General features: G+C 37.6%; 1 protein-coding gene across 1 annotated transcript in view; it reads right to left on the bottom strand.

The window, feature by feature from the left end:
• Positions 1-27,960, bottom strand: part of ddx54 (DEAD (Asp-Glu-Ala-Asp) box polypeptide 54) — a 41,550-nt gene that overhangs the window by 6,898 nt on the left and 6,692 nt on the right. Inside the window, exons 2-17 of the mRNA XM_020511717.2 lie at positions 25,752-25,875; positions 24,020-24,090; positions 20,382-20,570; positions 19,428-19,477; positions 19,284-19,325; positions 17,833-17,928; positions 15,985-16,106; positions 15,499-15,560; positions 11,004-11,135; positions 9,212-9,422; positions 8,246-8,380; positions 7,317-7,538; positions 6,813-6,886; positions 6,538-6,720; positions 5,481-5,620; positions 1,009-1,122 (exon numbers count right to left, since the gene is read on the bottom strand). Coding sequence (XP_020367306.2) covers positions 1,009-1,122; positions 5,481-5,620; positions 6,538-6,720; positions 6,813-6,886; positions 7,317-7,538; positions 8,246-8,380; positions 9,212-9,422; positions 11,004-11,135; positions 15,499-15,560; positions 15,985-16,106; positions 17,833-17,928; positions 19,284-19,325; positions 19,428-19,477; positions 20,382-20,570; positions 24,020-24,090; positions 25,752-25,875 — 1,967 coding nt within the window. The remainder of the gene's footprint in view (positions 1-1,008; positions 1,123-5,480; positions 5,621-6,537; positions 6,721-6,812; positions 6,887-7,316; positions 7,539-8,245; positions 8,381-9,211; positions 9,423-11,003; positions 11,136-15,498; positions 15,561-15,984; positions 16,107-17,832; positions 17,929-19,283; positions 19,326-19,427; positions 19,478-20,381; positions 20,571-24,019; positions 24,091-25,751; positions 25,876-27,960) is intronic.

Raw genomic sequence — 27,960 nt, 5'->3', positions numbered from 1 at the left:
CATCTGATAAGGCAGTCACTATATGCCAGCCTTCAGTAGTGTAGGGCTTTGTGATTTCAACGTTGTACATTGTACATATACTATGGTATAGCACATTCCTGTTAGTAAAAGGTTCTGGCAGTTTGACAAACGATTCTATTTATATTAGCACATGAAAGAAAAAGGCAGAGAGTATCATTTAAATAGTAATATATTGAAAAATGTGAAAGTACAGAGGGTTCTCAGTGTCCTTCCACACCAGTCAACAAAGTAAATAGGCAGGTGCAGCAAGTAATTAGGAAGGCAAATTGTATGTTCATCTTCATTGCAAGATGATTTGAGTTCAGAAGTAGGGATGTCTTACTGCAGTTATTCAGGGACCATGGTGAGACCATACCTGGAGTATTGTGTGCAATTTTGGTCTTCCTACGTAAGGAAGGATACGCTTTCCATAGAGGGTGTGCAGCAGAAATCCACTAAGTTCATACCAATATTGTATGACGATCCTATGAGTAGAGATGAGTTCAACTGGGCCTATATTAACTAGTGTTTAGAAGGATGAGAGCAGATCTAATTGAAATGTATGAAATTCAAACAGAGATAGATACGCTAGAATCAGGGAGGATGTTTTCTCTGGTTGGGGAGTCTAGAATCAGCAGTCACAATGTCAGGATACAAGGCAGGCCACTTTGACAGGTAGCACCATTTCTGCACCCAGTCAGTGGTGAAACTGTGCAGGCCAAGTCACTGAATATATTCAAGACAGAGACTTATAAATGTTTAGATATTAAAGGCATCAAGGAATACAAGGATAAAGTAAAAATATGGCACTGAGAGAATAAGCTATGATCGCACCGAACGGTGCAGGCTCGAATGGCCAAATGGCCTCCTCCAGCTCCTGGTTTCTAAATTTCTATACATATCCAGTTAAATTCTATCCATTCAAGATCTACTTTGAAAATATCCAGTAGTAGACATCAAATAAACTCCTAAGTTATGAAGTAAAAGCACTTTATGAATAATACATACCACTTTAGCATTTGTTTCTTCTTTTGCATATCTTGTGTTTCATCACCCATCAAATCTAAAACAGCTCCAGATGCCTGCTGTTCAAAGGATGTACCTTCCCCACTTAAACTTAATCTAGGTTCAAAAAAAAGTAAAAGCATGGATTTAAAATAAAAGATAAAACTTCAATGAACTACACATCTGAAATCACTGGTTTGAAAAGCAGTGTCATAAAGAAGAGTCACTGTTACTGTGGATTTCATTTCCGGATAAACAGCTATTATACATATATTCAGGTTAAACTGTCACACAGGGTCATTTAAACAATGGATTCTTGCACCATCAGAAATAGGAACTAAAAATGTACTGCACAAAAACAAGCAATTTGTCCTAACTAACCCATGCTATAATTACTACATCTTGGGCAGCCTCTCAAATCAGTAAGCTTCACATGGTCAGGAAGGAGAGATAACATCCAGAGTGAGGCACAGCACAAGTCCTCATCTATTTCTGGAATTTTGCACGAGAATTTGGTGCAGAGAGGAGGAGGTGCTTTTTGCTTGCATTTTTGGTTCATGGTTTAGAAGGTCTTTTAACAGGATAACGAAGCCCAGGATCACTGGCTCAGCACAGCAGAAAGGGAGTAACATCACAGGAAAGCTGTAAATTCACTGGTTAGCAATAGCTGATAATTTGACTCTTAAGTTACTTTTGGATGAAAAATTAAACACAAAATATTTTACAAATAAAAAACTAAAAGACCAATAGGAAATTTGAAATAAACAAATTAGCTAAGTAAATAAGATAGAGATGCAGGGCCAGGTGATGTGTTGTACCTCTGTGACAAGGGGGCCGGTGGGCTCCACTGTAGTTCATAGTAACCTCATCTGTAACAAGTGCTGGTTGCTTAAGAAGCTGCAGTTCATAGTTGATGAGCTGGAGTCTCAGCTTTGAACACTCAACACATCAGGAGGGGGAAGAGTTACCTGGACGTTGTTTTCCAGGAGGTGTCACATCCCTTAGATTAACTACTTCAGTTGGTGATCAGGGACAGAGTGGTGTGACTACAAGCAAGGCAGGAAGAGGGATCCAGGAGGTCATACTGCAGAAGCCTCAGCCCTTCAGCTTGTCTAATAGGTTTGAGATTCTTGCTTCATGTTTCGTTGAGAGCAGGGCTATAGGGAGGATGAGCGTGATGCAAGGAGCCATTTAACAACTGGGAGGGAAGAGAAATGTAGTTGTGACTGGGGATACTTTAGTCAAGGGAAGACACTGTTGTCTGTGGCCAGGATCAAGACTCCAGAAGACTGTGTGGAGGACATGTCATCTGGGCTGCAAAGAAACTTGGTATGGGAGGGAAATGATCCAGTTGTCATGGTCCATGTAGGTATCAGCGACATAGGTAGAACATGCAAAGAGATTCTGCTGAGGGAATCTGAGCAGCTACAGGCAGACTTAAAAAGTAGAACAAAAAGAGGTAGAAGTCTCCAGATTACTATCTGAACCATCAGTTAATTGACATAAGGTCAGCAAAAGGTAAAATGTGTGGCTCAAACATTAGTGTGGGAGAAATGGGTTTAAATTCATGGGACATTGGCACCAGTACTGGGGAAAGAGGGAGCTTTTCCGATGGAATGGGCTCCACCTGAATCATGCTAGGATCAGAGTCCTGGTGAATCACCTGACTAGGGCTGTGAATAGGGTTTTAAATTAAATGGGTTGTCGGGGGATGGGGGGGGGAGAAAAGAGGTGATTCAGCTGCATGAAAATTATAAAATCAAAGATAAAGGAGAAGGTAGGATTGAAGGTTAGTGATGTGGCTGATTGTTACCAAAAATTAAAAGGAAGGGAAGAATTTGTGCTGTATTGCACCAAGGAAGAATAAACGTTTAGGGAAATTCAATGATACAAGAAACTTAAAGGCTTTGTATCTTAATGCACGAGCATTTAGAATAAGGTAGATGAACTGACAGCACAAATCAAGATAAATGAATATGATCTCATGGTCATTACAGAAACATAGTTACAAGATTATCAAATGCGGGAACTTAACATTCAGGTGTATTTGACCTTTCAGAAAGACAAGAAGGATGGAAAAAATGGTAAGGTAACACTGTTAATGAGAGATGAACTAAACTTGGATGATGTGGAGTTCATTTGGGTGGAGGTTAAAAAAACCCATGAATTTCCCATGATGTCCCATGAAATTAAATCAAGTGAAAGTAGTTGTGGTAGTAGTGTACAAAGCCTCCAAACAGTAGTTACACTGTAGGAAAGGCTATCAATCAACAAATGGTAGGAATTTGCAAAAAGAATAAAGTAATAATTATGGGTGACTTTTACCTTCATGTTGATTGGGTTAATCAAACTGGAAAGGGTGGCCATGACATCGAATTCAGAGTGTGTGTTCGGGAATTACAATGAAATGAGGATACAGTTAGCTAGAGTGAACTGCGTGGATAGATTAGCAGGATTGCCAGTAAGCAAGCAGTGGCAAACATTTCAAGAGATAATTCATGACTCTCAACAAAAGTACACATCCCAGCAAGGAGGAAAGATTCTAAGAGAGGGCAAAATCAACCATGGCTAACCAAGGGAGTTAAGGAGAGTATCAAGTTGAAAGAAACAGCATACAAGAAGGCAAAGTCAGCTACAGCACCAAAGACTGGGATACATACATAATCCAGAAAAGGAGGATTAAAAAGGTAATAAAGACAAAGAAAATAAACCTAGGGCAAAGGAGTGAGAGATATGAAAGTTGACAATAAGAGCCTCTTTAAATATACAAAAAGGAAGAGAGAGGTCAAAGTCAATGTCTACACAGACCCCTTGGAAAATTAATCTGGAGTTACAGTTAGGGGGAACAAGGAAATGGCAGAGGAGTTAAACAGTTATCTTGAATCAATTTTTACGGTAGAAGATACTTCAAAAATTCCATTTATATTGAAGAATATGGAGAAGGAATTAAGTACCATCACCAGCACTATCACTTGTGATGATGCTGTCATTTTAAGAGGTTATTTTGTCCCTTGTTTTTTGAAGAGAGGTTGTAAGGCAGAGGTGAAGAGATGTCTCCAAGAAAGTAAACAATTTGTGACGGCTTGGGTTCTTTTTAAAAGTTGGAAGAATGGAAGCAGCCTAGGTGTGGCCAGCTCTCACAGACCAGATTTTCTAGATTTTTAAAAAAAGTTTTTTAGATTTAGTTTATAGCAGAAGTCTTTGGGGTCTCAAAAGAGTTGGAAACTTCAGTGAATGTCTCTTCACTGCTACTTGCTCTGAATTTTCTTTCGATTTTTTTCTCCTGGATTGGAGAACTGCACGTGAGAATGTGTGTCTCAATTTGCTTTTTTACCAAGGGATGTGTTTATGGGATGTTACTATATTGGAACAGTTCATTAATAATAGGTATTGCATCTCATTATTTAGTTACATTTTCCAACAGTTAAGTTATTCTAAATTCCTGTTCCTTTTGTTTGTGTTTTAATTATAGTGTTTAAATAAATTGTTTTGCTTAACATCAAATAGTTTGACCAGCCACATTGCGTCTGGAACATGGCACTTCACAGCTACCTTTAAAATAAGAAAAGACTGGCGTCTAGGCTACCTTCTTAAAATATGGAGAGGGTGTGGTCTTGTCCATAACACACTAGGGAAGTAGTATTAAATGCTGTATAGGTCAAGGTGAAAGAAGAGATAGTCCAGATACCTGAAAGATTTAAAATTGATAAGGTTGTGTTATTAGATAGACAGTGTCTCTATCTGAAGTTGATATGGTGCCAAGATCAGATGAGAATGTATCCAAGAATACTGAAGCCAGCGAGTAAGAATTGTAGAGGCACTGGCCAATCTTTTTTTATACTTAGGGCTGATGCCCAAGAACTGCAAATGTTACACCCTTGATCAAATTGTGTGTCAAGATAAGCCCAGTAACTACAGGCCAGTCAATTTAAGATAGTTGTAAGGTTTCAAACAAAAAAACCCATAAAATCGAGTACAAAATTACGACTCACTTCATAAATGCAGGTTAATTAAGGAAAGCCAGCGCAGATTTGATAACAGCAAATTGTGCCTAACTTGAGTTTTTTTAAAAAAATGCACTAACAGACAGCATTGATGAGGGTAATGCAACCAATGTGCTGGAGTTCCAAAAGGTATATGATAGAGAATGCCACACAACAGGTATGTGTGCAAAGATAAGAGTTAATGGGAAAGGGACTGTAGCAACATGGGTACAACATTGGTTGGATGACAGAAAAGAAACAGCAGTGGTTGTTATTTTATTAGACTGAAGGAAGGTTTACACTGGAGTACCCCAAGGGTCAATGTTATGATTTCTGCCCTTCCTGATGTATAAAAAATGGCTATAACTTCTGTTTTATTATCAGCAGAATTAGGCACATACGAAACACAGTAAATTGGCATTTCATAAAAACAGTGATGCATTCCAGCTAATAAAATTTCTGAGTTAAAGAGTAAAGAGGTTAAGTAGTTACCCTCTCTCAGAATCAAAATCTTTAGGTCGGTGGGGGATATAAAATTCCTCATCCCGCTCACATTCTTTCTTCTTTTTGGGAAAATTATCTGTTGGTTGTTTACTTTTCCTTTTTCTCCCCATAACTTCAGAGAAGACAGTCTGTCAATACAAAATACAATTGACAGTGACAGTGAAGAATAATATGTTAATTGATCAGAGAAGACAGATTTGTAGATTGCCCTATAAAATAGACATTGCATATTCTTTCTCTGATGCAAAAGGTAACATACTTCACCTTTGACACAACTGCCAAAACTACTTTGAGCTGTAGGTTACCTAACCATACAGATTAGAAGGTTCAAGACAATACCTCATTAGTTTCAACTGCCCTTGAGAATACAGTAGTCAAGAAATGCTGGCTATGCCAACGACGCACACACAACTATTAGAAAATATACATTTTGAATTGCCACTCTTCATACCGAAACATTTCATAGAGATTTAAGAATGAAACCATGCAAAGAAAAAAAAAAGCCCATATCAGATCTATTGCCATATATTAGGCTTCAATTCTAAATGTGAAATGCAAGATGGCGCTGCAGCTCATTTTAATGAAGATACTCAAAGTTCTTGAGGGCAAACAGTTTCTTAAAAACTCAAAGTCTTCAATGCTTCGAAACAAAATGGTGAAATAGTTTTGGTCTTTTCAGGTCAAATGCAAAACGGCACTCCAGGAGAAAATATTCCACCTGGATTTTTCTGTAAATAGCATGATAAAGATGATACTTTGGATCTTAAGATATTAAACATCTCAGGAGATATGCCTAGGGTAAGCACAAGTTCTTGACCTTACCTGTTAAACCTAGCCATAGCCAAGCCAATCACTAGTTAACTCCTCCCCATTCTTCTACTGTGTCCCCAGAATATTCTCTGTTAAAGCGTATAAGTGAGGACAAAAATGAAGCTAGACTGTGATAGTCCCAACTATGAACAAGCTCTTTGTTAACTGCTACCCATCTCTTAAAACTGAAATGAATAAATTGTCAGCTCACTGCATCCATAAAAAAAATACTAACCTCAATGCTTTCTTCATCAGGGAGATCTGCTTCCATCCGGTTTGGCATGTTCTTAGATGCAGCTGCTTGCTTTTCTTCCTTTAATTGTTGAAATTTGTTTATAACCTGTCTCTGCTTATTTCGCGTCACCCTCATGATCTCACTTGCAGTTGTTTTATTTGTAGAATTGACTTCAAATATGGTCTGTAAAATTTGTAAGGAAACTATACTACTTAGCTTAAAATCACTGACATGAGATGGACTAAAAACAATAATAAACAGACGTATTCACTTACAGATTTTGCTTTGTAGTTTTTGATACTGTCAATAATTTTTAGTCTTTGAAGTTCTGCATCTTTTATGTTCACACCTTAAAAATAAGAAAATATACAAGCTTCAAGTTTTATTAGGTCAAAATTTCAGTGTGGGAATTTTACCTAAAACAAATTGACAAAACAGAAAAATAATAAAATGTTACAGTCTGTCTCCAAGGAAGCTGTCTATTGAGGGTAAGCTCACTAGCACTGGAGACATGGTACTACAGCCGTAAGCATTTGCTTAGTAGGGATCAACCATTCTTCTCTTTTTCATGGTTGATGTCCAGGGATAGAAGGCCTAAAAAATGTTTTTTTAAGTGTTGATCTTGTAGCAACAGTTTGAAACCTCTTTCTTGCTGTGTTTTTGGAATACAACTGTCATAAAAAGAACAAATGTTGTGACAATAGCAGTTCATCAATATGACAATTATTCCCATAAACTGACTACCTAGCATTTTTAAAAGTTAAGTATACTTAACTTACCAAATAATGGATGAATCCCCAGTGTTGAAAAGTCCATTTCTCTAACCCTTTTAATTGATTCTGGAGAAGGATTTGGTCGTGACTTCAGGTACTGCATGTAAGCATTCTCAGACACTCTTTTTAGGTTCTGAAGATCTAGTGAAGCCTTATGGTCTGCTGTAAGTAGTGATTCCTCATCATCTATGGTATTCTGGGGTACCTTGCCATATATTCCACTTGTTTCTGAATACAGAGATAGAGATAGAGATTTAAAAATTCAGCCTATGGCAGAATAAGATACAAAGCTCAGTGGCAGTTCACAGTGACTCCTACTGCAAAAATAATGTCATAATTCCTTTCCTCCATTGACTATAGTACTGCCTCATTCAGACTCAGGCACCAGAACATTAGTACCTATGACACTCAATCTTTTTTGTCAGCCAGGACTCCTGGATTGAACCAGGTTAACAGCACCAATCGAGGAACTCATTCTGGCAGGTCCAGCTGGCTGATCTCACTACAATCATGACAGAAATGTTTAGGCTATGAAAGAAAATATCACAACTTCTTTGAAGTTGGAACTATTGGTTCAATTTTTTTAGTTTCATAACATGTCTTAAGTTCTGTATAGTGTTTTAGACAGGAGAATGCTGTAAGATCAATGTCTCAATGTCACATGGCTCCACATTTTCCAGAAGACAGAATTGAGATTTTTATGAAAATTAGATTAGCCAAATCAGTACCTGGAAGACTAAAGGTGCATTTTATAATGCAAATAAAATTGCTTCCTAAATTGCAGTTGAAATAACAGTAGAATAAATAAATCTAAACTTTAGTTTCGCCAAAAGCCACGCACTATTAATTTACTAGACTAGTATTTAATAAAACATAACGCATTTAATTAAAAACCAAAAGAAAACTTTCATTAGATACCTAACATGCAGAATTACCTTCAGAATCCTCAGCTTGGCTTGCAAATTTGAGGGGTCGCCCAAGAAACAAATGTAAATCGTAAACATATGGAATTTCATCCAGGGCTACCAATGAGTAAGCTGTGCCACTTCTCCCAGCTCTGGCTACTCGACCTGATCCACAGTTAACAATTTTATATATCTGCTGTTAGTTTTAAATGATATTGCTATGTTATCTTAAAATATGTTCCAATAAATAGAAAATTTAGTCCACAATATAAAACTAGAATAATCTACATACATAAAAACCTGCATGTTTATCAACAATTAGTGATTCTACAATATGTTGAATTCTTTAAAATGAGAAATATCTTCTAACTACAACTTAATGAGGTACATATAATTTAAAAAGTTCTAATTCCATCACAACTGTACATGCTTTTTTTTGTATTTAACAAACATGAGTACTGTAAGCACTGCTTTTGGTAAACGGATAGTATATGAATTTAAAATATTCACAATATTCCTTAGAGCTGCTTCAATTTGTTTTATCAAGGCTTTGCAGCATAGGCATTTGCTGCAACTTAAGAGAGAATCACTACTTGAAAAATCACAATGTTTTAAAACCAAAGAACATGTAAAACACTGTAGGCATGATCACTTAATATTCCATAAGGTCCAAGATAAAAATCAAAGGTAAAATGGATTCAAATCATAAAAGAACTACGCGTTTCAGGCAGTTTTCTTAAAATATTCAATGTAATTTTTGGTAGTTATGAAGCATCCTGCCTATTAGTGTGGACTGATATCTAGAGAGTTTTTCCTCAGATTTAATCAGAACAAAAGATTACTTTATGAAAATGAACAGAAATAAACACCTCGTCCTTCAAATTGGTCCTAATTTGCAGGGTGTAAACAACTCACTGCATGAACCCCAATTTTGGCCTCCCTTCACTCCAGCAATATTTAAATTTTTGCAGATTTGCAAATTTTATATTTACTTACCTACTCTATGTAAGAAAAGCTTTGCTTTGGATGGAAAGTTGTAGTTTATAACATTGTCTAACATGGGAATATCAATACCACGAGCTGCAACGTCAGTGACGATCATCACCATACACTTTCTGTGGACAAATTTCCCAATGTTGATTTTTCTTGCTGTTTGGTCAAGAGCACTGTAGCTGTATGAACAGTCAATACCCTGTCTGGTGATGATCTGGGAGAACAAAAAAGTCATTATAATCATGAAGATAGGATAACACTTATCTACATAAAAAAAAATTACATGCTGGAAATAAACAAAATAAACAATGCAAATAAAACTCTGCAGCATCTATGAGGGAAAAAAAAGTTAACATTTTGACTGTAGTAGCTCTTCATCACAACTGTTAGATGGAAGTATGCTTTCCCATCTTCACAACAAATATACTAATGAAGTTGTCAGTAAATTGATACTTCTGTGTCAAAATAAAGTTATAAGTCAGGTGAAAGGTCCCATCAGACACCCAAACAAACTAAAACTAAGTGATGAAAGCAACATGCAAGGGGGCATTTCACAGCATTTGGAAACTGAACTAATCCAAATGTGATGACAACTTTTAAAAATATTCTTGCAATCCAATGAACACCTGGATAATTTATATACACAATAGGAAAGGACCTTGTCTGAACTGCAGCTAGGGACAAACTCAGATATAATCATAATATTGTCAGCACACTTCGCATTAGGCTGCCACCAGCTCAAACTGGTCAAACTTCTTTTTTAAAAATTCACTCACAGGATATAGACGTTGCTGGTTAGGCCAACACTTATTCTCCAACCCTAGTTGCCCTTTAAAAGGTGGTGGCAAGCAACCTTTTCGAACCACTACCATCCATTTGGTACAGGTACACCTACATACAATTAGGGAGGGAGTTCCAGGATTTTGACCCAGCAACATTGAAGGAACGACAATAGATTTCCAAGTCAAGATGGTGAGTGGCTTGGAAGGTGATATTCCCATTTATCTGCCACCCTTTTCCTTCCAGATGGTAGTAATTGTGGACTCTATATTCTACAACTACAGCCTAAAACTCAAGGTACATGACCAATCAACTGCAAAGCAGGTTTCTCAATGAGAGGTTAGTGAGGGATCGTGTGAGGCAGGCATATTCCATCAAGGATTTCAAAAGGGAACTGGCAGTTATTTAAAATGGAATAATGTGCAGGGTTACGTAGGGAAGACAGGAAAATGGCACTAAGTGACCTTCTCAATGGGAGAACTGGTGCAGAAGCAACAAGCCGAATAACCTCTTTTTGCAATATAACAATTCTGTTATTCTGGTGAATACTAACTCAAAATAACACCCCATTTACTCTCTGATGCCACTACAAACGTAGATTATAATGGGCCTAGCCTTAAGCCAAGAGGTTTTGATCTGAGAATGCACAAATTTAAGAAAATATATTAATAACCGGTGCTAAGGAAGAGAGATTAAACAACTGTGCTGAGTAATTGGGCAGGAAGTATTTGAAGCCACAGGATGATATCAGACATTAATTTCACCATTCATATAATCAACATCACAATATCTGCAACTAGTGATTCAGATCTATTCTGGATGTGCATTGAGGAAAGGGATGTAACTTAAGATTGTCCATTTTGAAATTTAACACTATTTCAGTACTCAAATTTCTGCTTTGAAGTTAAATACTGTCAAGTATGGAAATCATTAAGAAATGTAGAAATGCTTTTGATTTTTGGCGATGCTGAATTTTTATTTGAACAGTTTTGTGCAACCTCCTTTTCACACAAACCTCTTTCAAATATTCCACATGATGTTTGGTAGCAACAAATATAACAGTCTGCTCTTGAGGTTTTATTATATTTCTCATCAAGTGAAGTAGAACGGCAGCTTTATCATCAGACCGTACGTGGAAAAATGCCATCTGTAAAATAACAAATACAATTTTTTAGTATAAATCTGTGTTAACTGCTTGTTATTCCAAAAATAATTATCAAATATTAGACCTTAATCAGAAGGAATGGTACATAAATAATATGTTAATTCTTAATATCATCCAACAGAAACACCTTGATCAGCTTATACCCATTTACCAATACTTCTTAATCAACTAACTCCCACAACAGATGAAACTTTCACTAGCATAAGTTCCACATAGATGTGAAGAAATGGAATCTTTAAAGCAATCTGTATCTGTAAGCATCTTCCAATTCCAAACATTTCTGGCTTGTTAGATACTTAATTTATCAGAAAAGGTCGACTATTTCAACTTTAGCACTGTCATAAACTGAAACCAAATGGAAGCAGGTAACCATAAGACCGTAAGACACAGAGGCAGAAGCAGGCCATTTGGCTCAATGAGTGAGCTCCGCCAGTTAATGGGATCACGACTGATTTGATAATCCTCAACCTTACATTCTTGACTTTTCTCCATAACCTTCATCCTCTTACTGATTAAAAATCTCTCCACCCCAGCTCTCTGTAGTAAAAAAATTCCACAGATTTACTACCCTCACAGAAGAAATTCCTCTTCATATCCATCTTAAATAGGCAACGCTTTACCCTGAGATTATATCGTCTGGTTCTGAGCTCTTGCACAAGGGAAAATAACCTCTCCGCATCTAAGAATATTGTATGTTTCAATGAGGTCACTTCTAGCGTCCAAATAGTATAGGCCAAACCTATTCAACTTCTCATAAGAAAATCCTTCCATACACAGGATCAATCTCATGAACCTTCTCTAGACTTCTTCCAATGCCAATATATCTTTCTTAGATTGGGAACCAAAACTATTCATAGTATTCTAGATGATCCATCTAGTACAAAAACAAAGTTGCTGGAAAAGCTCAGCAGGTCTGGCAGCATCTGTGGAGGAGAGAACAGAGTTAACGTTTTTGGTCCGGTGACCCTTCCTCAGAACCATCTAGTACCCTGTATAGTTTTAGCAAGACATCCCTATTTTACATTCTTGTTAAAAAAAAAGCCAACTGTCCATTTTCCTTCCCTACCACCTGAACTTGCAGGTTGTTTTCTTTTGATACATACAGGAGAAATCCCAAATCCCTCTGTGGTGTAGACATTTACAGTAATAATATTTTTCAGACAAGTAAATGACATAATGGTCTGAATCTGTTAGTCTTTAGATTGTAGGAGACTAGGCATACACTGAAGAAGCCTATTGAGACCCTGTCGAAGTCCTGGCACATTCAGCTATATGGGAATTGCCTAGGAACTTCTGACAAGGAGCTCCCATGCTGGGACCATCTGCATTCACCACATCCTCACCACTCACCCCCTGCCCCCACAGAAAGGCCTGATTATCCTCTGACCAGACCTGTCACGCCAAACAGGCACAAGAACATCATAAATTGACAAAAACTGTGCTCCCTTTTCAAAATAGATATTTTCAGCCTATTAAAATGGCTGCCCAGATGAACTAGCTTTTGAAATTGTGTGGACCTAGCTCCTGGAGCCTTTTAGAAGTGGATTACAAGGACGTGCCTGAACAATCTTCCTATTGATTTCCACATGTGCCACCATCAGGATCCACTTTTAAGCACATCAATAAGCCCAAATCTCTAGTCTCTGAAACGGGCTTAGTGGCAAAAGAAACCTATCGAAGTTCATACCCAAAGAACCTTCTACTGTATCTTCAATAGTTTGACCTCACTGGTGGATACTGTGTCATTAACACAAACAAACTACTGAATCCTTTCTACTGTGTACCACTGGTTAGTCATCACACAATCACAGATGTCTGAATGTTGGAAGATATTTTTGTTATAACAAGGCTTGTTTGCTCTTGAAGATCTGTAAGAAGTAACATCAGAAAGAACAATGGCAGGAACTGCAGAACAACTACAACAGTAGCTTTTTGCCAAGTCTCAAGGTTTGAAGTTTTAAATCCTCCTTGAAACCTGTTTCCAAAAGCTCCTCAATGCACCTGGAAAAACACATGGGTCCACTGGATAGAAGTATCATTCAGGCTGTTTATTGAATTTGCTGAACATGCCTTGTTCTGAAAAAAATCTCCACAAAATCCCGTCTTCAGCAGTATGAACGTTTCTGGATCCCTCTCACTGGACTCTCATGATATGTGAAAAGTAACCACTCTGTTTGGTCTTACTACTTGTAAAAGTGTACTTAATTTTCCTGTAGTATGTCTGTGAAGTAGTCATCAACATTTCTGGGAAAAAAAAGTGGGCAAGAATAAATTATATTAGGGGCCGAATCTCACCAGGCTCTGAGTGACATGGACTATGGTGAGATAGGTGTTAACATTGGGTGAGTTGATCATCTCAATATCAAGACCATCTCACCGCAATTTCCTTGCTTTGCTCAAGTGGCACGGCAAAATTTGTGCCAAGGAGTGACAAGTTCCTGACTGACACGCTTTATTGCTTGCTAAACGCTGGTTAAATCCAACTTATTGCAGGTTGTGATCTTAAACCATACATTCTAGCCGTCATAAAAACTTTACATGGAAACCAGAGTGAATTCAACTCACTGCTCACTTCAATAGACTTGCACATTGGACACCGGGCACCACCTCAGGCATAATCCATGGGCAATGGCCACAGCACCTTGAGTCCACACACTGGCATCCCACACGTGCTAGCCACTATGAATATTCATGGCACATCTCCAATCCAGTTAGAGGACGCTTCTGCATTTTAATGCTTCATCTTGGGTTGTACCAACAACTATCATTGCGATGCTGCAGTAAAGACACTTTATGCTCAGGGACATGCAGCCAGCTGATGGACACGGTCTGCATTTCTGGGCTCTTCCCTAGCTGTAATAGTGCTCTGTCACTGTGCCTACATGATATTTCCAGAATTTCTGCCTTGCCCTTTTGCACTTTGCGCTCCCAGCCAGAGATATCGGGCTCATATGACTACTGTTTTGCCATGACAAAGCCAGGAACCGTGCCACAGTTATCAGCAGGCCTTAGTCCAGTCACAGGAGACAGCCTTCGCTCAGGGGATCCCGGCACAGAGGACCTGCTCAGGAAGTCACAGTCATCTGCTCATAAAGCAAGGAGTCAAATGATAGGCAACACACCCCCTGTCTTGACTCTGTCTTGTCGAGGGCTGTTTTCCTTGAGGAATGAGAGTAAAGCTGATATTATGAAAGGGAGAAGTGGTTGGTACTGCTGTTTCCGTTGGTATATGTGAGGGTTTTCCAAGCAAGCGAGAAGACAGTGCAGAGGGTGAGTGATATTGCAATTTGGGGTGGATAACGTTGAGTAGAGGTGTTGTGTGCATTAGCGAGGTTGGTAGAGCAGTAGCAGAGACACAGCAATGACCATGGTAAATGTCAAGAACTTTTCACGGAAGCACCAAACTGACAGTGCTTGTCCAGGTGCACAACAGCCTTTTAGATATGATGCTGGAGTCTGGAATGCCGGTCAATTCTGGGATCTGTATAGAGTGGTAAATTGTTCCAGTAAAATGTACCTTGTAAGATTGGATGCAAATTGTATGTGATTCTTGCCACAAAGGCTCTAACAGCAATTAGAGTGACGAGTTTGATAATGACTTGTCTTCACATCAAAATTTGCTCCATCAAACTCAACGTGACTCAAACTTAAGAAAGATGATAAAATTCTGCCCAGTATGTTTAAAAGTCCATGAAAATTTGCTGATTGCGGCTTTGGGAAAACCGGACTTCACAAAATGGGGAATTTGGGAACACAATTCAACTTTATCATAATTAAGCAATCCCCCGATTCATGGACAGAATGGGAGGAAGAATTGGTGCTTTCAATATACACTCATCATACACCATACCTACCCTGCCTCATCAAACTATCCACCCTCTCCACTTAGTACTCCTAACCCACCCTGCTCGCCCATCTGTTAATCCCCACCCACTTACTGCCTCACCATTCTATCTATTCACCCTTTCACCCACTCATTATTCACAAACATTCAAATGGTCATTTAAAACACCATATGGCAGCTGTTAACGTTTACAAAGTGTACACCCTTTCCTCCCAACTTAACCTCTGCTTTGACAGACTTCCTCAATCGATACTGCACTCTGCATTTCTGGTAAAACCAGGCATAGAAGATTCGGAAGAAATGTGGAACAGTTTGTGACTTAAGGGAATTTTTCAGCAGAGCAGATATCAAATGATGATTGATGTTCCTTGGAAGACCTGGGCCAATACAGATGTACTCACTGCAACTGTCCACAATATAAAGATGTACAAAATACAACATTAAGTGAACATTTTTTTTTAATATTTGAACATGGCATAGCATTAGAAGTTTTTTTTTTACCTGCAACTGATCATTCAGCTTAGTGTCCACATCCAGTCGAATTAGAACTGGCTCTGTCAAACCTGGAAGATGTTTTAGAAAACTATTAATTTTATCAAATAGCTTTATAACTTTAAAGAAAAGACATTGCCACTGAATCTGGCACACTCCCATCAATCATCCAAATGTGTATATTTTCAAGCACAGATAGCGGGACAGCAATCAGAAAATTACCCAAGTTGATTCTCCGCTCCCTACCCTAACATATACTAGTGTTGCACAATGCGAATTGGGGATTGAAACCAGTATCTTCCTGTTCCTTTATGTCTTAGTTACCCAGTGTCCTAACTACCTGAACCAGAGGTTAGTTTGCAATCAACAAACTGTTCTTTCATTTCAAATATAGAACTGTTTTATCAGTAAACTACTGAACCTGCATGAAGGACATCAAGAGAATTCTCAGAAAGTTCTAAAATAAACTACTCAAAACAAGATTAAAATTTTTACCAGCACGTGCAAACTCCACTAATTGCTTAGGCAGTGTGGCTGAAAACAGCAATGTCTGTCTCGAGTCTGGCAGTCTTCGGATAATCTCTTGCAAGTGCTCTGCAAACCCCATCTCAAATAATCTAGCACAAAAGAAAAATGTATAGCAGAATTCAGTGGCATTTCATCAGCAAACATTTCTCCTCTCTACTTGTCCTTGTCGGATAGGAACAAAGGAGCATCAATACGCCATTTAGCCCAACGAGCCTGCACCATCATTTTGGATCATGATTGATCATCTACTCAACACCATATTCCCATGCTATCATCCACAACAGGTTATTAAGTATGTATAATATGAAAATTGTACTGAAGATCATTGTGTATCTCTGAAATAAACTAATTACCCAAGCAACAAACAAAAGATTGTTCATTTATTTTGACTTACCAGATTAAAAAATACAATCTTACTCAAAACAGTTTTAAACCACGAGCATTGTGTGTGTGTTTGGGTTGACCGGAAATGCCAGAATGTGGAACATAGCTCCTTATGCGTATAAGATTGTAGTCAATCCAGATGGAAACTTACATGTTTATATTTTTCACTTGGACAGCTAATCTACACAATGATCAATTTTCTGTCTTCTCCCCAGACTTCTACAGTATACTTGACCACACAAGTCAAACATGCAAAAACTGAACTTTTGTACATGAAAATTTATTTATTCCAGGTAAAAATATACATAACAAAGAAAAGCAATTTATAATAAGATTGTAACAACCCATATTCTGAAGGATGATAAGCGAAAATAACAAAATTACTCAACCTGAAAATGTTATCACTCTTCATACAATATATCAAATTCAGATGGCTTAGTATTTACCTTTGAGATCTGAACCTCACTTAATCCCATAATCTCTAGACTGAAATTTCAATTCAGTGCTGTGGAATGTTCCACTGTTGAAAATTTCACTTTTCTAATAAAATGTTAAATCAAAGCCAAATCTGTCTTCTCAGGGGAGAACAAAATGACTTCATGATAAGGTGCAAGGAAATCAGGAAGAGTTCTGTGGTCTACCAATATTTAATTGCTCAACCAACATCTACTATATAATAAAGTTTATTATTTATCTTACTGCTGTTTGTAGAACATTGCAGCATGTAAATTGGCTGTCATAGATCCTGTGTTAGAACAATGACTATATTTCAGAAGTATTGATTGCAATGGTCTTAGGGTATTCTGATGCTATGAAAAACGTTATAAGTAATGTGTTACTTCTTTGTCAACAATGCACACGTCAGGAATTTGAGAGAATACTCTCCACTTGTCTGAGTGGGAGCAACTCCAACAATAATACAGATGGCCGACACCACTGAGAACAAAGCAGCTGGCATGTTTGCCATCCCATCTATCACCTTCAACATTCACTCCCTTCACCACTGTGGCAGCAGCATGTACCATCAACAGGATGCACTACAGCAAAACACCTAGGTTCCTCTGATAGCACCTGTGTCTTCTACTACTTAGATGGACAAGGTCAGCAAACGAATGGGAACATGATCACCTTCAAGCCACACACCACCCTGAACTGAAACTATATCCCCACTCCTTCACTGAGGCAAGATCTCCCTTCCTAACAACACTGTGGGTGTATCTACAATCCAATAACTGCTGTGATTCAAAAGAAAGATCACCATCACCTTCTCAAAGACAATTAGGAATAGACAATATGTGCTGGCCTAGCCAGTGATGCCCACATCCCAAAAATGATTTAAAAGAAGAAATTGACACTACAGTAACAAATATATGAAAAATTATTAAACAATAATACTGGGAAGTGACATTGGTTCCACTCTATCCATTTTACCTGTCTGCTTCGTCAAAGACTACATATTCAACGTTTTGCAGCTTTAAGTTCATTTCCACAACTACATGCATTAAACGACCCGGTGTGCCAATTATTCTGTAAGATGAACAGACAGGGCAGAAGCATTGCAGGTTATACAACTATATTAAATCATTCTTGATACATATAAATTTGTAAGGTACTCATTCATTCAATGCTTGCATATTTAGCAATCAATGGCAACTTCTTGTAAAAATAGTGACCAAACTCTCAGCAAAGAGTCCTAGAGGCAATTAGTCGACTATTCACATAAGCAGGCTGTGTTAAAGGTACTTTCATGCTTCGGGATCAGTATATGAAATGATTTTACTGTCCCATCCCTGCATTCAAAAACTAGGAGACTTTAAAAAAAGACCTATCCGCCGCTCAGGTAGGTGTAAAAAAAAAACTATGGAATTATTTCAAAGAAGAGCAGGGGAGGTATCCCTGAAACATTACCAAATATCCATTCCTCAATCAACATCACCTTCCCATCATATCAAAAACAGATTATCTGGTCATTGTCATATTATTTCTGACAGCTTCCAACAGGCAAGATAATTGCTGCATTTCCTACACTGCAACACTGGCTACACTTCAAAAAGTATTAAAGTGCTTTAAAAATGCAAGATTTTTGTACAAGGGTTATGCATCAAGTACATCCAACTGTGCTAGTTGCTTTCAAAGCAACATTATATTGGAGATTTACATGATTTTCTACTGAAGCAAGAAAAACTGACTATGTAGTGGTTGATGTTTACCAATCACAGGATAGAAGTGATTTAGAAAACCTAGAAATAGATCACTTCATCTATGCAACTCTTAAAGACTTACTTTCCATAGTTCTGTTTAAATAATTCCTAATGTTCAAAATTACTTTTGTTGGGCAGGTTGACAAGGCTGCAGAAGGACTAAAGACCACCATGCATAATCTTCCTCCGCATATGAAAAAAAAACAAAGTCTGTCCAGCTAACAATGAGGTACAGACATAAATTAAGCCTGAGCGCACGTGCTCCAACATACAGGACCATTAAGCTGTCTTGAGTTGTCAAAAAAGGACAAATTCTATTACTGAGCTCCCCCATCCACCCAAAAGAAACAGGAAGGGACAGCATTATTAATTCAGTATTTCTGCTGGCCTTTTCTCCGAAAACAACAAATGTTAAACTGATTTCTTTTTTTGAAGTAATGGTATATTTCTTTTAAAGATGATTATATAATTTTAAGATGATCTCAGCGGCTTTCTGGGAGATATTTTAAATGGAATTTCAGGCAGCTGAACACCTTCACAATACACCAAACAAAGCAATGCTACATCACATTATTTCGACACAAAGTTCTGAATGAATTTTAAAAAGTTAACCAAATTCAAGGAATCATTCTCAAGTGGTTTGTTACTATCAAATAACGTTTAAGCAAAAAGTTAACTTACATGTCAGGATTTTCGTGCAGTGCTTCAAACTGATCCTCCATTCTGAAAAAAAAAGTACCACACATCCATTACATTCTTGGCTTGCCTTGGCTCAATAAAGGTACACTATAAAGACTACAAATTATCACACCAAAATGTACTCACTTGTCTCCACCCAAGATTAAAGCTGTTTTGAAGCCACAAAACCTTCCAAGCTGCAAATTAAGGTAATAGAACAGAAAATTATGCGCTGTACGGTTTTGTATGGATGGTATTTTTTTTTAAAGTTTACTATAATGTTACTTTGAAAAACAAAATGGAATATTAATTGAATCAGTCGCATACTACACTTATTCTTTAGAATTATCAGCTATAATTAACATTAAAAAGTAACTCATTATGTATCAAGGTAAACTGTCCTGAAGTGAGGAAACATAAATCAGTAATATAACAACTTTACCAATATCTTGTCCATTACTTTTATAATATTTTATTTTATTACATTTGAAACAGTGTTCGCAATGTAAAGTAAATAATCAACTGCTTGTGAAGCAGTTTGGAATAGTTGAGAGTTGTGGTAAGATGTAGTATAAATAGTTATTTTTTCTTTCCTTGACAAATATTTCCTAAATTACAACAGTAATACCATTGGCTGTTAAGCACTTTGAGAAAACGTGCTCATGAAATTTCTATACAAAAGCAAGTTTTTTTCTACGTGATTAAAACACATTTGAGACACTTGTATTTTAATCTGTTAAGCACTATAATAAGCATGCTTTTCCTAATGCTCAAATTCTTATTGGCTTGCCTTGTATGATGCAGCGAGACAGAACAATCATATCCACAGTAAAATATAAAGCACAACTATCACTGTGCTCAAATTTTATCCATTACTTACCTAATAATAATTGCACAGTGCTGGTAAGAATATAAAGTATACTGGAACCAAAAGAATTTCAAGACTATTCAGAAAAAATGCAAGAAAAATTCATATGGCCTTTCATTGTAGTGACAGGAATGCAACAATTTACTTCAGAACTAATTAAGGTGGTTCCATACTTGCATTATTTTAATGTAAAACTACATTTCTTGAAAACAAACCATAAGGTAACATTTTACCTCTTTTGTGAACTTCATGGTTTGTAACGCCAGTTCTCTGGTTGGAGTAAGGATTAAAGCTCTTGCTCCTGACTGAGCATTGCGCACCTTCAGTCGTTCAAACAATGGAATAAGGAATGCTGCTGTCTTACCGCTACCTGTTCGTGCCATTGCAACGACATCCTTACCATCCAATATTACGGGGATAGTCTAAAACCAAGAACAGACCTTTAATTGCTAAAAGGATTCTGATGTGATTCCTCAAAGTAAACTTTCAAGCTATGATCATGAATGGGACCTTTCCATAATATAAACATGTTTATCTATTCCTTAAAAATTCTTTGGTCGAAATTAAGCTACTCTTGTTTCTCAAACTGGACTGTTACCAACCTAGACGTTTAGCTGCTAATTATGGCTGGGCTGTCAGTGAAGATGCAGTTTGGAGAAAAATTTTGGTACAATATTTATTTAAAATGTCTGAAAATTATTAGGGGAGTTGATCATGACTGCTATTATACACCCATTTGCGTTCAGTTCAAGACCAGCAACAGCGAAGGTCTCAGGGCAGACCTGTTACTTGCTATCTCTGTTGAGGGTAAAGAACCATGCAAGTTAAGAATTTATAATTACGTTAATCTGATTGGCACACAAGATTTGACTGAGAAACTGAGGTTGTACTTAGAAATATATAATTGACAAGTGCTGAAGTTGTTTCAATAAAGTCTCAAAAGTGCATTAACAGACATTTCTTAAGATGTTGACCATATTTTTCTTTATTTATTTTGTGCATGTAAACGTCAGTGGCAACTTCAGCATTCATCACCAACTTCTCAAAGGTAGTTGAGGAAGTTCAGAGTGGTATCTTTTTGAATCACTCGATTCCAACCATTGTAGTACATCAAATATTGATTTTTCTGTAGTGGGCTTGATACAACTAGAACAGGCCATTTCAGATGGCATTTAAGAATCACCTATACTAATAGACTTGCATTTGGTCAGACCAGTTAGAAGTAGCAAATTTATTTCACTCAACTGCAGATAGTTTTTTTAGAAGAATCCAACAGTTTCATGATCATCATTAATGAGATTTATTCGTGACTTGAATTTAAAGAGCAGAATATTATTTAAAAGAAGGTAGAGTGCAGAAAGTTGCAGCACAAGAGGGATTTGAGGGTACAGAAATTTCTGTCTGCAAAAAAAATCCTGTGCTTCCATTGCCTGCCACTTCAAACACCACCGTTGCCTGGCCAACATTCAGGACTCTGGGCTCAATATCGAGTTCGATAACTTTATGGCTTGAGCTCTCCCATGCCCTTATCCCAATCCGCACATATCAGTCGGCTACTACAAACTACCCATTGTTAGCCACGAACAGTCCCCATTAATAGCTACTCACCCTTCTAGCCAGATCGTTATCCATTTATAGAGTCAGAGGGATGTACAGACGGAAACAGACTCTTCGGTCCAACTTGTCCATGTCAACCACCTATCCTAAATAAATCTGGTGAAATTTGCCAGCATTTGGCCTGTATCCCTCTAAACACTTCCTGTTCAAATACCCATCCAGATGTCTTTTAAATGTTGTAAATGTACCAGCCTCCACCTCTTCCTCTGGCAGCTCATTCCATACACGCACCACCTTCTGCATGAAAATGTTGCTTCTTAGGTCCCTTTTAAATTATGCCCTCTCACTTTAAACCTATGCCCTCTGGTTTTGGGCTCCCCCCATCGCAGGGAAAAGACTTTGACTATTTAACTATCCATGCCCCTCATGATTTTATAAGCCTCCAACACTCCAGGGAAAACAGCCCCAGTCTATTCAGCCTCTCCCTATAGCTCAAACCCTCCAACCCTGGCAACATCCTTGTGAATCTTTTCTGAACCCTTTCAAGTTTCACAACATCCTTCCTATAGCAGGGAAAGCTGAACAGCATGCAGTATTCTGACAGTAGCCTAACCAATGTCCTGTACAGCCGCAACATGATCTCCTAACTCCAATACTCAATGCATTGACCTATAAAGGCAAGCATGTCAAATGCCTTCTTCACTATCCTATCTACCTGTGACTCCACTGTCAAGGATCCAAGAACCTGCACTCCAAGGCCTCTTTGTTCAGCAAAACTCCCCAGGATCTTACCGTTTAGTGTATAAGTATTGCCCTGATTTGCCTTTCCAAACTGCAGCAATTATCTAAATTAAACTCCACCTGCCACTCCTCCACCCATTGGCCCACCTGATCGAGATCCCGTTGTACTCTGAAGTAAACTCCTTCTACACCTCCAATTTTAGTGTCATCTGCAAACTTACTAATCATACCTCCTGTGTTCACATACAAATCATTTACATAAATGACGAAAGGTCCTTTGTCTGTCCAACTGTTATCCTGTCTCTTTGGGATCTATCCCCACCTATCATTTACTCTTTACCCCCTTCCCCCCACACCCTATCTTCTGCATGTAAGTTGACATTTTCCTAGCTATCATCAGTTCTGAGGAAGGGTCACTCGACTCAAAACGTTAACTTTGATTTCTCTCCACAGATGCTGCCAGGCCTGTTGAGCTTTTCCAGCAATTTCTGTTTTTGTTTCTGATTCACAGCATCTGCTGGTTTTTGCTTTTTTTGTTTTTTACTAGAGATTCGAGGGTCCTTGTACAAGAGGCTAGCAACCAAGTTCAGCAGATAATAGGGAATGCAAATGGAATGGTGGCCTTTATTTCATAGGGAATGGAGTATAAAAATAGGGAAGTCTTCCTTAAATCATACAAGGCATTGGTCAGACCACCTGGAATACTGTGAAAAGTTTCAATCTCTTTATATAAGAAAAAGATGCCCTGGCATTGAGGATAGTCTGGAGAAGGTGCACTAGGGCAATCCCAAGCATGGAAAGATTTTCTTTTGAAGTTGTACAAGTTGGGCTTGCACTCATTGGAGCTTAGAAAGATGAGTGGAGATTTTGTTGAAACATGCAAGATTCCTAGGGGAGCTTGACAGGGGAGAGACAGAGAGATTATTTCTCCTTGTGGAAGAGACTACAAACAGAGGGCATAATCTCAGAGAAAAGGGTCACTCAGTTAAGACAGGGATGAGGAAGTATTCCTTCTCTCAGAGGAGTGAATTGAGGACTATTGAGGTTGAGTCACTGAATTTAAGGCCGAGACAGATAAATTTTTAATGGGTAGGTGAATCAAGGGTTATGGGGTAAAAGGTAGGAGAGCGGAGTTAAGGATTATTAGATCAACCATGATTCTGTTGACTGGAGGAACAGATTCGATGGGCCAAATGGCCCTTCAGGTACTGTCTTATGCCCTAGTTACCACTGTGGGAATTGAACACCTGTTCATCTGAAGCATGTGTCCAGACCTCTGTAACATGACTATTATGCTAATATTCACAAATTTCTTATTTCCTTTTTATTTGAGAACACTTGTAATTTTCTGTAAATGTAAAATTATTGAATGTACTATTCTGATCTAGTAACATTTTTATGACAACCTTTTATGATAATTGTTCCTTAATCATCAAAATATGTTTATGCTAACAGGACAGCATAAACACACTTTTTTTCCTATTCATGATAATGGTTCTTCCACATGCGTTAGTTTATAATGGAAATCAGTAATGCAACAATTTGTTTTAATATTAGCACTACTATAAGTGACCTTTCTCTGAATCGGCGTTGGTACTTTGTATCCTTTCTTCATTATGCCTTTAAAAACAGGAAAGCTTAAACCTGTGGTAAAAGAAACATCATCAATTTTGTTAGAATCATTTTGTACCAATATTAAAAATCAACATATAATTTCTGCATAACGTCTCTATTCAGTACTGGCAGACAAAATTTTGGTGTTTCATCTATACATTCAGCTCTTAGAATATCTTTGTGGCGAATCCACCACCATAACAGCATGAGACAAGCCAGATGAGAATGTCCAAGGAACAGGTTTTTTAAAACACTTAAATGGTATATTCCAGAATGTTAAAAAATCAAGTGCATTACACCAAACAGCAAATGGAAGGATATGTAAATCAAGAAATCAAGTTATGAAAATTAAGCCTAGCTTCACACCACATGTGTGTATTCAGGTTTTGAGGATACATATGCAACTCTTGTCCATAGTATATTACTTCTGTTGTCATAGCTTTGCACAAATACCTAAATTTACATTCAAATTGGAAACCAAATTAAAATCAAAATTGTGTAATTACACCCAAATATCAGTCTGTTGCACCTCAAATGCACATTTCTATTCTTCAGTTTTAGTGGTGCAGAAACTTCTATGTTCTGAAAGGTATGAACAAGAGTTAAGCAACTTCAATTAGTTAAGGGTTAAAAAATGACAAGCAGTTTAAGTTAGCAAGGAGTCAAAACTGAAAGATCACAGATGTCCAGAAGCAGGATAAGGATGGTGACAGCAAAGCCACAGTTAGAAGAGAGAAGGAAGGCTTGGATGAATAGAAATGACACCTGATGCACAAACTATGGGAAATAAGTGACATCTGTTGAACATATGATTATAAATTCATTAGATCAAACTTGAATACATTACATACAGTGTATAAAAGCTGGAAACTTGTGGGTCTTTGCAATGTTTAGTGTTAGGCTGTTAAGGCAGACAATCCTTGCATTCATGTGAATAAACTATTGTAACTTGTACCGGAATCTCCTGATGGTATGTCAAGTTGAACAATTACAGTTCTAAACTAAACTAATTCTTTATTTCCCAAATAGTCACAAATCCTGTTATTTATCACTAATAGCACAACATCAAAGCACTGCACAAAAATTAAAAGAAAATGTATGACTTTGAAACAGGAATCGAATTACATGTGCATGCCTTAGTCTAAATATTCTCAACCCTACAAAACCATTTAAGTTAAATACTACATATTTGCAAAGATTACAGCAATTAGTAACAATTTTGTTTTTGTTTTCAATCCAGAATAGCTCCTTATGTTGCATCCAATTTTAAACTAAATGAATATACACTTGTCTTTAAACCAAGGAGATAGAACATACAGGATATATGAAGATGGTGCAGCATCTTGCAATAAAGAAACTACTTTTGCTGGGAAAAGATATTATTTTATGTTCATGCTGATGGTATATATAGTTCAGTGGAGAAAACCTTAAGATGTATTTATGGTGTGAAGCCTACATATGAAAAACCAGCACTACTTTTAATAAATGCTCCACATAAACTGAGGATGGCATTCTACAGTATCCAAAATACACTTCAAAAGGGAAAAGAGCACAGGATCAGGTTGCAAAATTAAGAAACAAACTGCACATGGATAGTAACTGGGTTATCAAGGATTACATAAATTAACTTGTTACGGCTGTGCCTCAAATAATGAAAAGTAATTCAAATTATTGAAAATTGTTGGGCATACCCATGGACTGAAAGCCTCCCGACTTCTTCTTTCTATTCTGCTGCCGGACCATTTCTCTGGTGTCTGGTTCTACGTCTGATGGACAATCATGTGAAGGAAAGCTTGGTAAACATCTTGTATTGTGCTGCAAAAGTAATTAAAACCATTTCATTATTATTTGAATATAAATAAATACACTTTCTTGAGATACCAATAAATTCTAGGTGATACTCTTTTGGGACAGGGAGTTCTGTCCAAAATAACTTAATTTACGACTATTAAATCCTGATAAAATCCACCTGCAGTAAATATTCAAATCAAAAGTAGACTCGTTTTGTGCAAATCCTCACAGCTGATTTTGATATTGTTTTCTTTTTACTTGACAAATCTTTGTTGGACACTAAAGCAATGAAAAATATCTAAAGTGATACCAGTTTTGACCAGCAGGTAACACGACTTTATCACCAAAACATAATGTGTTTCAAATCTAACCATAGAGATGATTCTTGAAGGGCAAGCTTTGCAATAAGCATGAATTTAGAGTCAGTGATACAGTGCAGTCAGTTCATTAAAGACAAGCAGCCACCAACTCAGCAGAATCCTGAAGTACACTCAAGATTTTGATTCACAGGTTTTAAAAAAAGCAGGAAAGCCCTACATAGGAACGGGAGTTAAAAGGCATCCATCAAAATTATAAATAGCATTGCAAAGGAACTTAGTCATTCTTAAACAAAGAGTTTAAAATCAAAATTTTGTCACTTTTCCAAGCTTGAATCTTGAAACCATGAAGAAGTTCTTCAAAAGCTGGGGTACTTTTCTTTAAAAAGAAAAGACTGAAGAGCTACCTGAGTCAGGTATTTAGGACTGTGGGACAGATTGATAGAATGATGTGGAGAAAGCCTGTAATAAATCCAATATTCCCTGAATATTATGAATAATGAGTAATCAAGGCAAATGGCATAAATGCATTTAAAGGGAAGCTAAGTAAATGTATGAAAGGAAAGAAAATAGGATATGCTGATAAGGTCAAAATGAGGCAATAGGAAGCTCATAAGGTAAGGAAACCAGTATGGACGAATAGAATGACAACACACAGGTCGAATGGGAGAAGGCCACTCAAACCTGCTTGGCAATTCAAAAGTATCACGGCTGCTCTGATTGTGGGCACAATTCCACATTTTGATTTATCCTGGTAACATTTAACTGCCTTGTTTACCAAGAATCAATTTATCTCAAAAATATTCTGTAGTCTTGCTCCACCCTTCTCCGAAGAAGAGTTCTAGAGATCCACCATGTTTTTACAGAAAAACACCTACTCTGCTTTAAATGGACCTTATTTTTAAAGTGTGTCCCGTAGCTCTTGCACCCTTCCCCAACCCGACAAGAGAAAACACCTTTTTAACATTCATCCTGCCCAGTGGCATCAGGGTCTTACACATTTCTTTTAAATTGCCTCTCATTCTTCTACTTTCCAATGGATATAGGCTCAATGTGTCCAAGCTTTCCTCGTCCAATCCCCACCCCATTCCTATCAAGATGTCAGTCAGGCGAACATTCCCTGAACTATTTCAAACATATTTATACCTGTTGACCATAAGTTAAGCATGGTCAGGAAAGAGAGATCACATCCCACTTGGGAAATTGGGAGGCAACGTGAGAATTTGGTGCAGAGGGGAAGAGGTGCTTTTTGCTTGCCTTTTTTGGCTCATAATTTGTAAGGTCTTTTAAAAGGGTGAGTTGAAGCCCACGATCAGGTGCTCAGCACAAAAAAAATGACATCACAGGAAAACCACTAGTTCACTGTTTGGTAATACCAGCTAATTTAGCTATACAGGTTACTTTCAAATTGAAGGTAAATAGGGGAAATATTTACAGGTTACAAACTAAAAGACCAGTAGATTATTTTTAAAATCAAATTAAGAACTGAGTAAACAAAATAGAGATGCAGGGCCAGGTGATGTGTTGCACCTGCATGATGTGGGAGCTGGTGGAGCCCATTGTGGTTTGTAGTGATCATGTCTGTAGCAAGTGTTGGTTGCTTGAAAAATTCTGGCTCAGAGTTGATGAGCTAGAGTCTGAACTTCGAACACTGCGACTCAAGGAGGTGGTGTGCTGATCTGGACACATTTTCAAGACGGAGTCCCAACTCTTCGATTAACCATCTCAAATTTGATCCATCGTCAGGGACAGGAAGGTGTGACTATGTGTGAAACAGGTAGAGCTGAAGAAG

This window comes from Rhincodon typus, chromosome 24 (genome assembly GCF_021869965.1).
Source record: "Rhincodon typus isolate 14 chromosome 24, sRhiTyp1.1, whole genome shotgun sequence".
Taxonomy (NCBI): domain Eukaryota; kingdom Metazoa; phylum Chordata; class Chondrichthyes; order Orectolobiformes; family Rhincodontidae; genus Rhincodon; species Rhincodon typus.
This window is presented reverse-complemented; position numbering and strand designations above follow the sequence as displayed.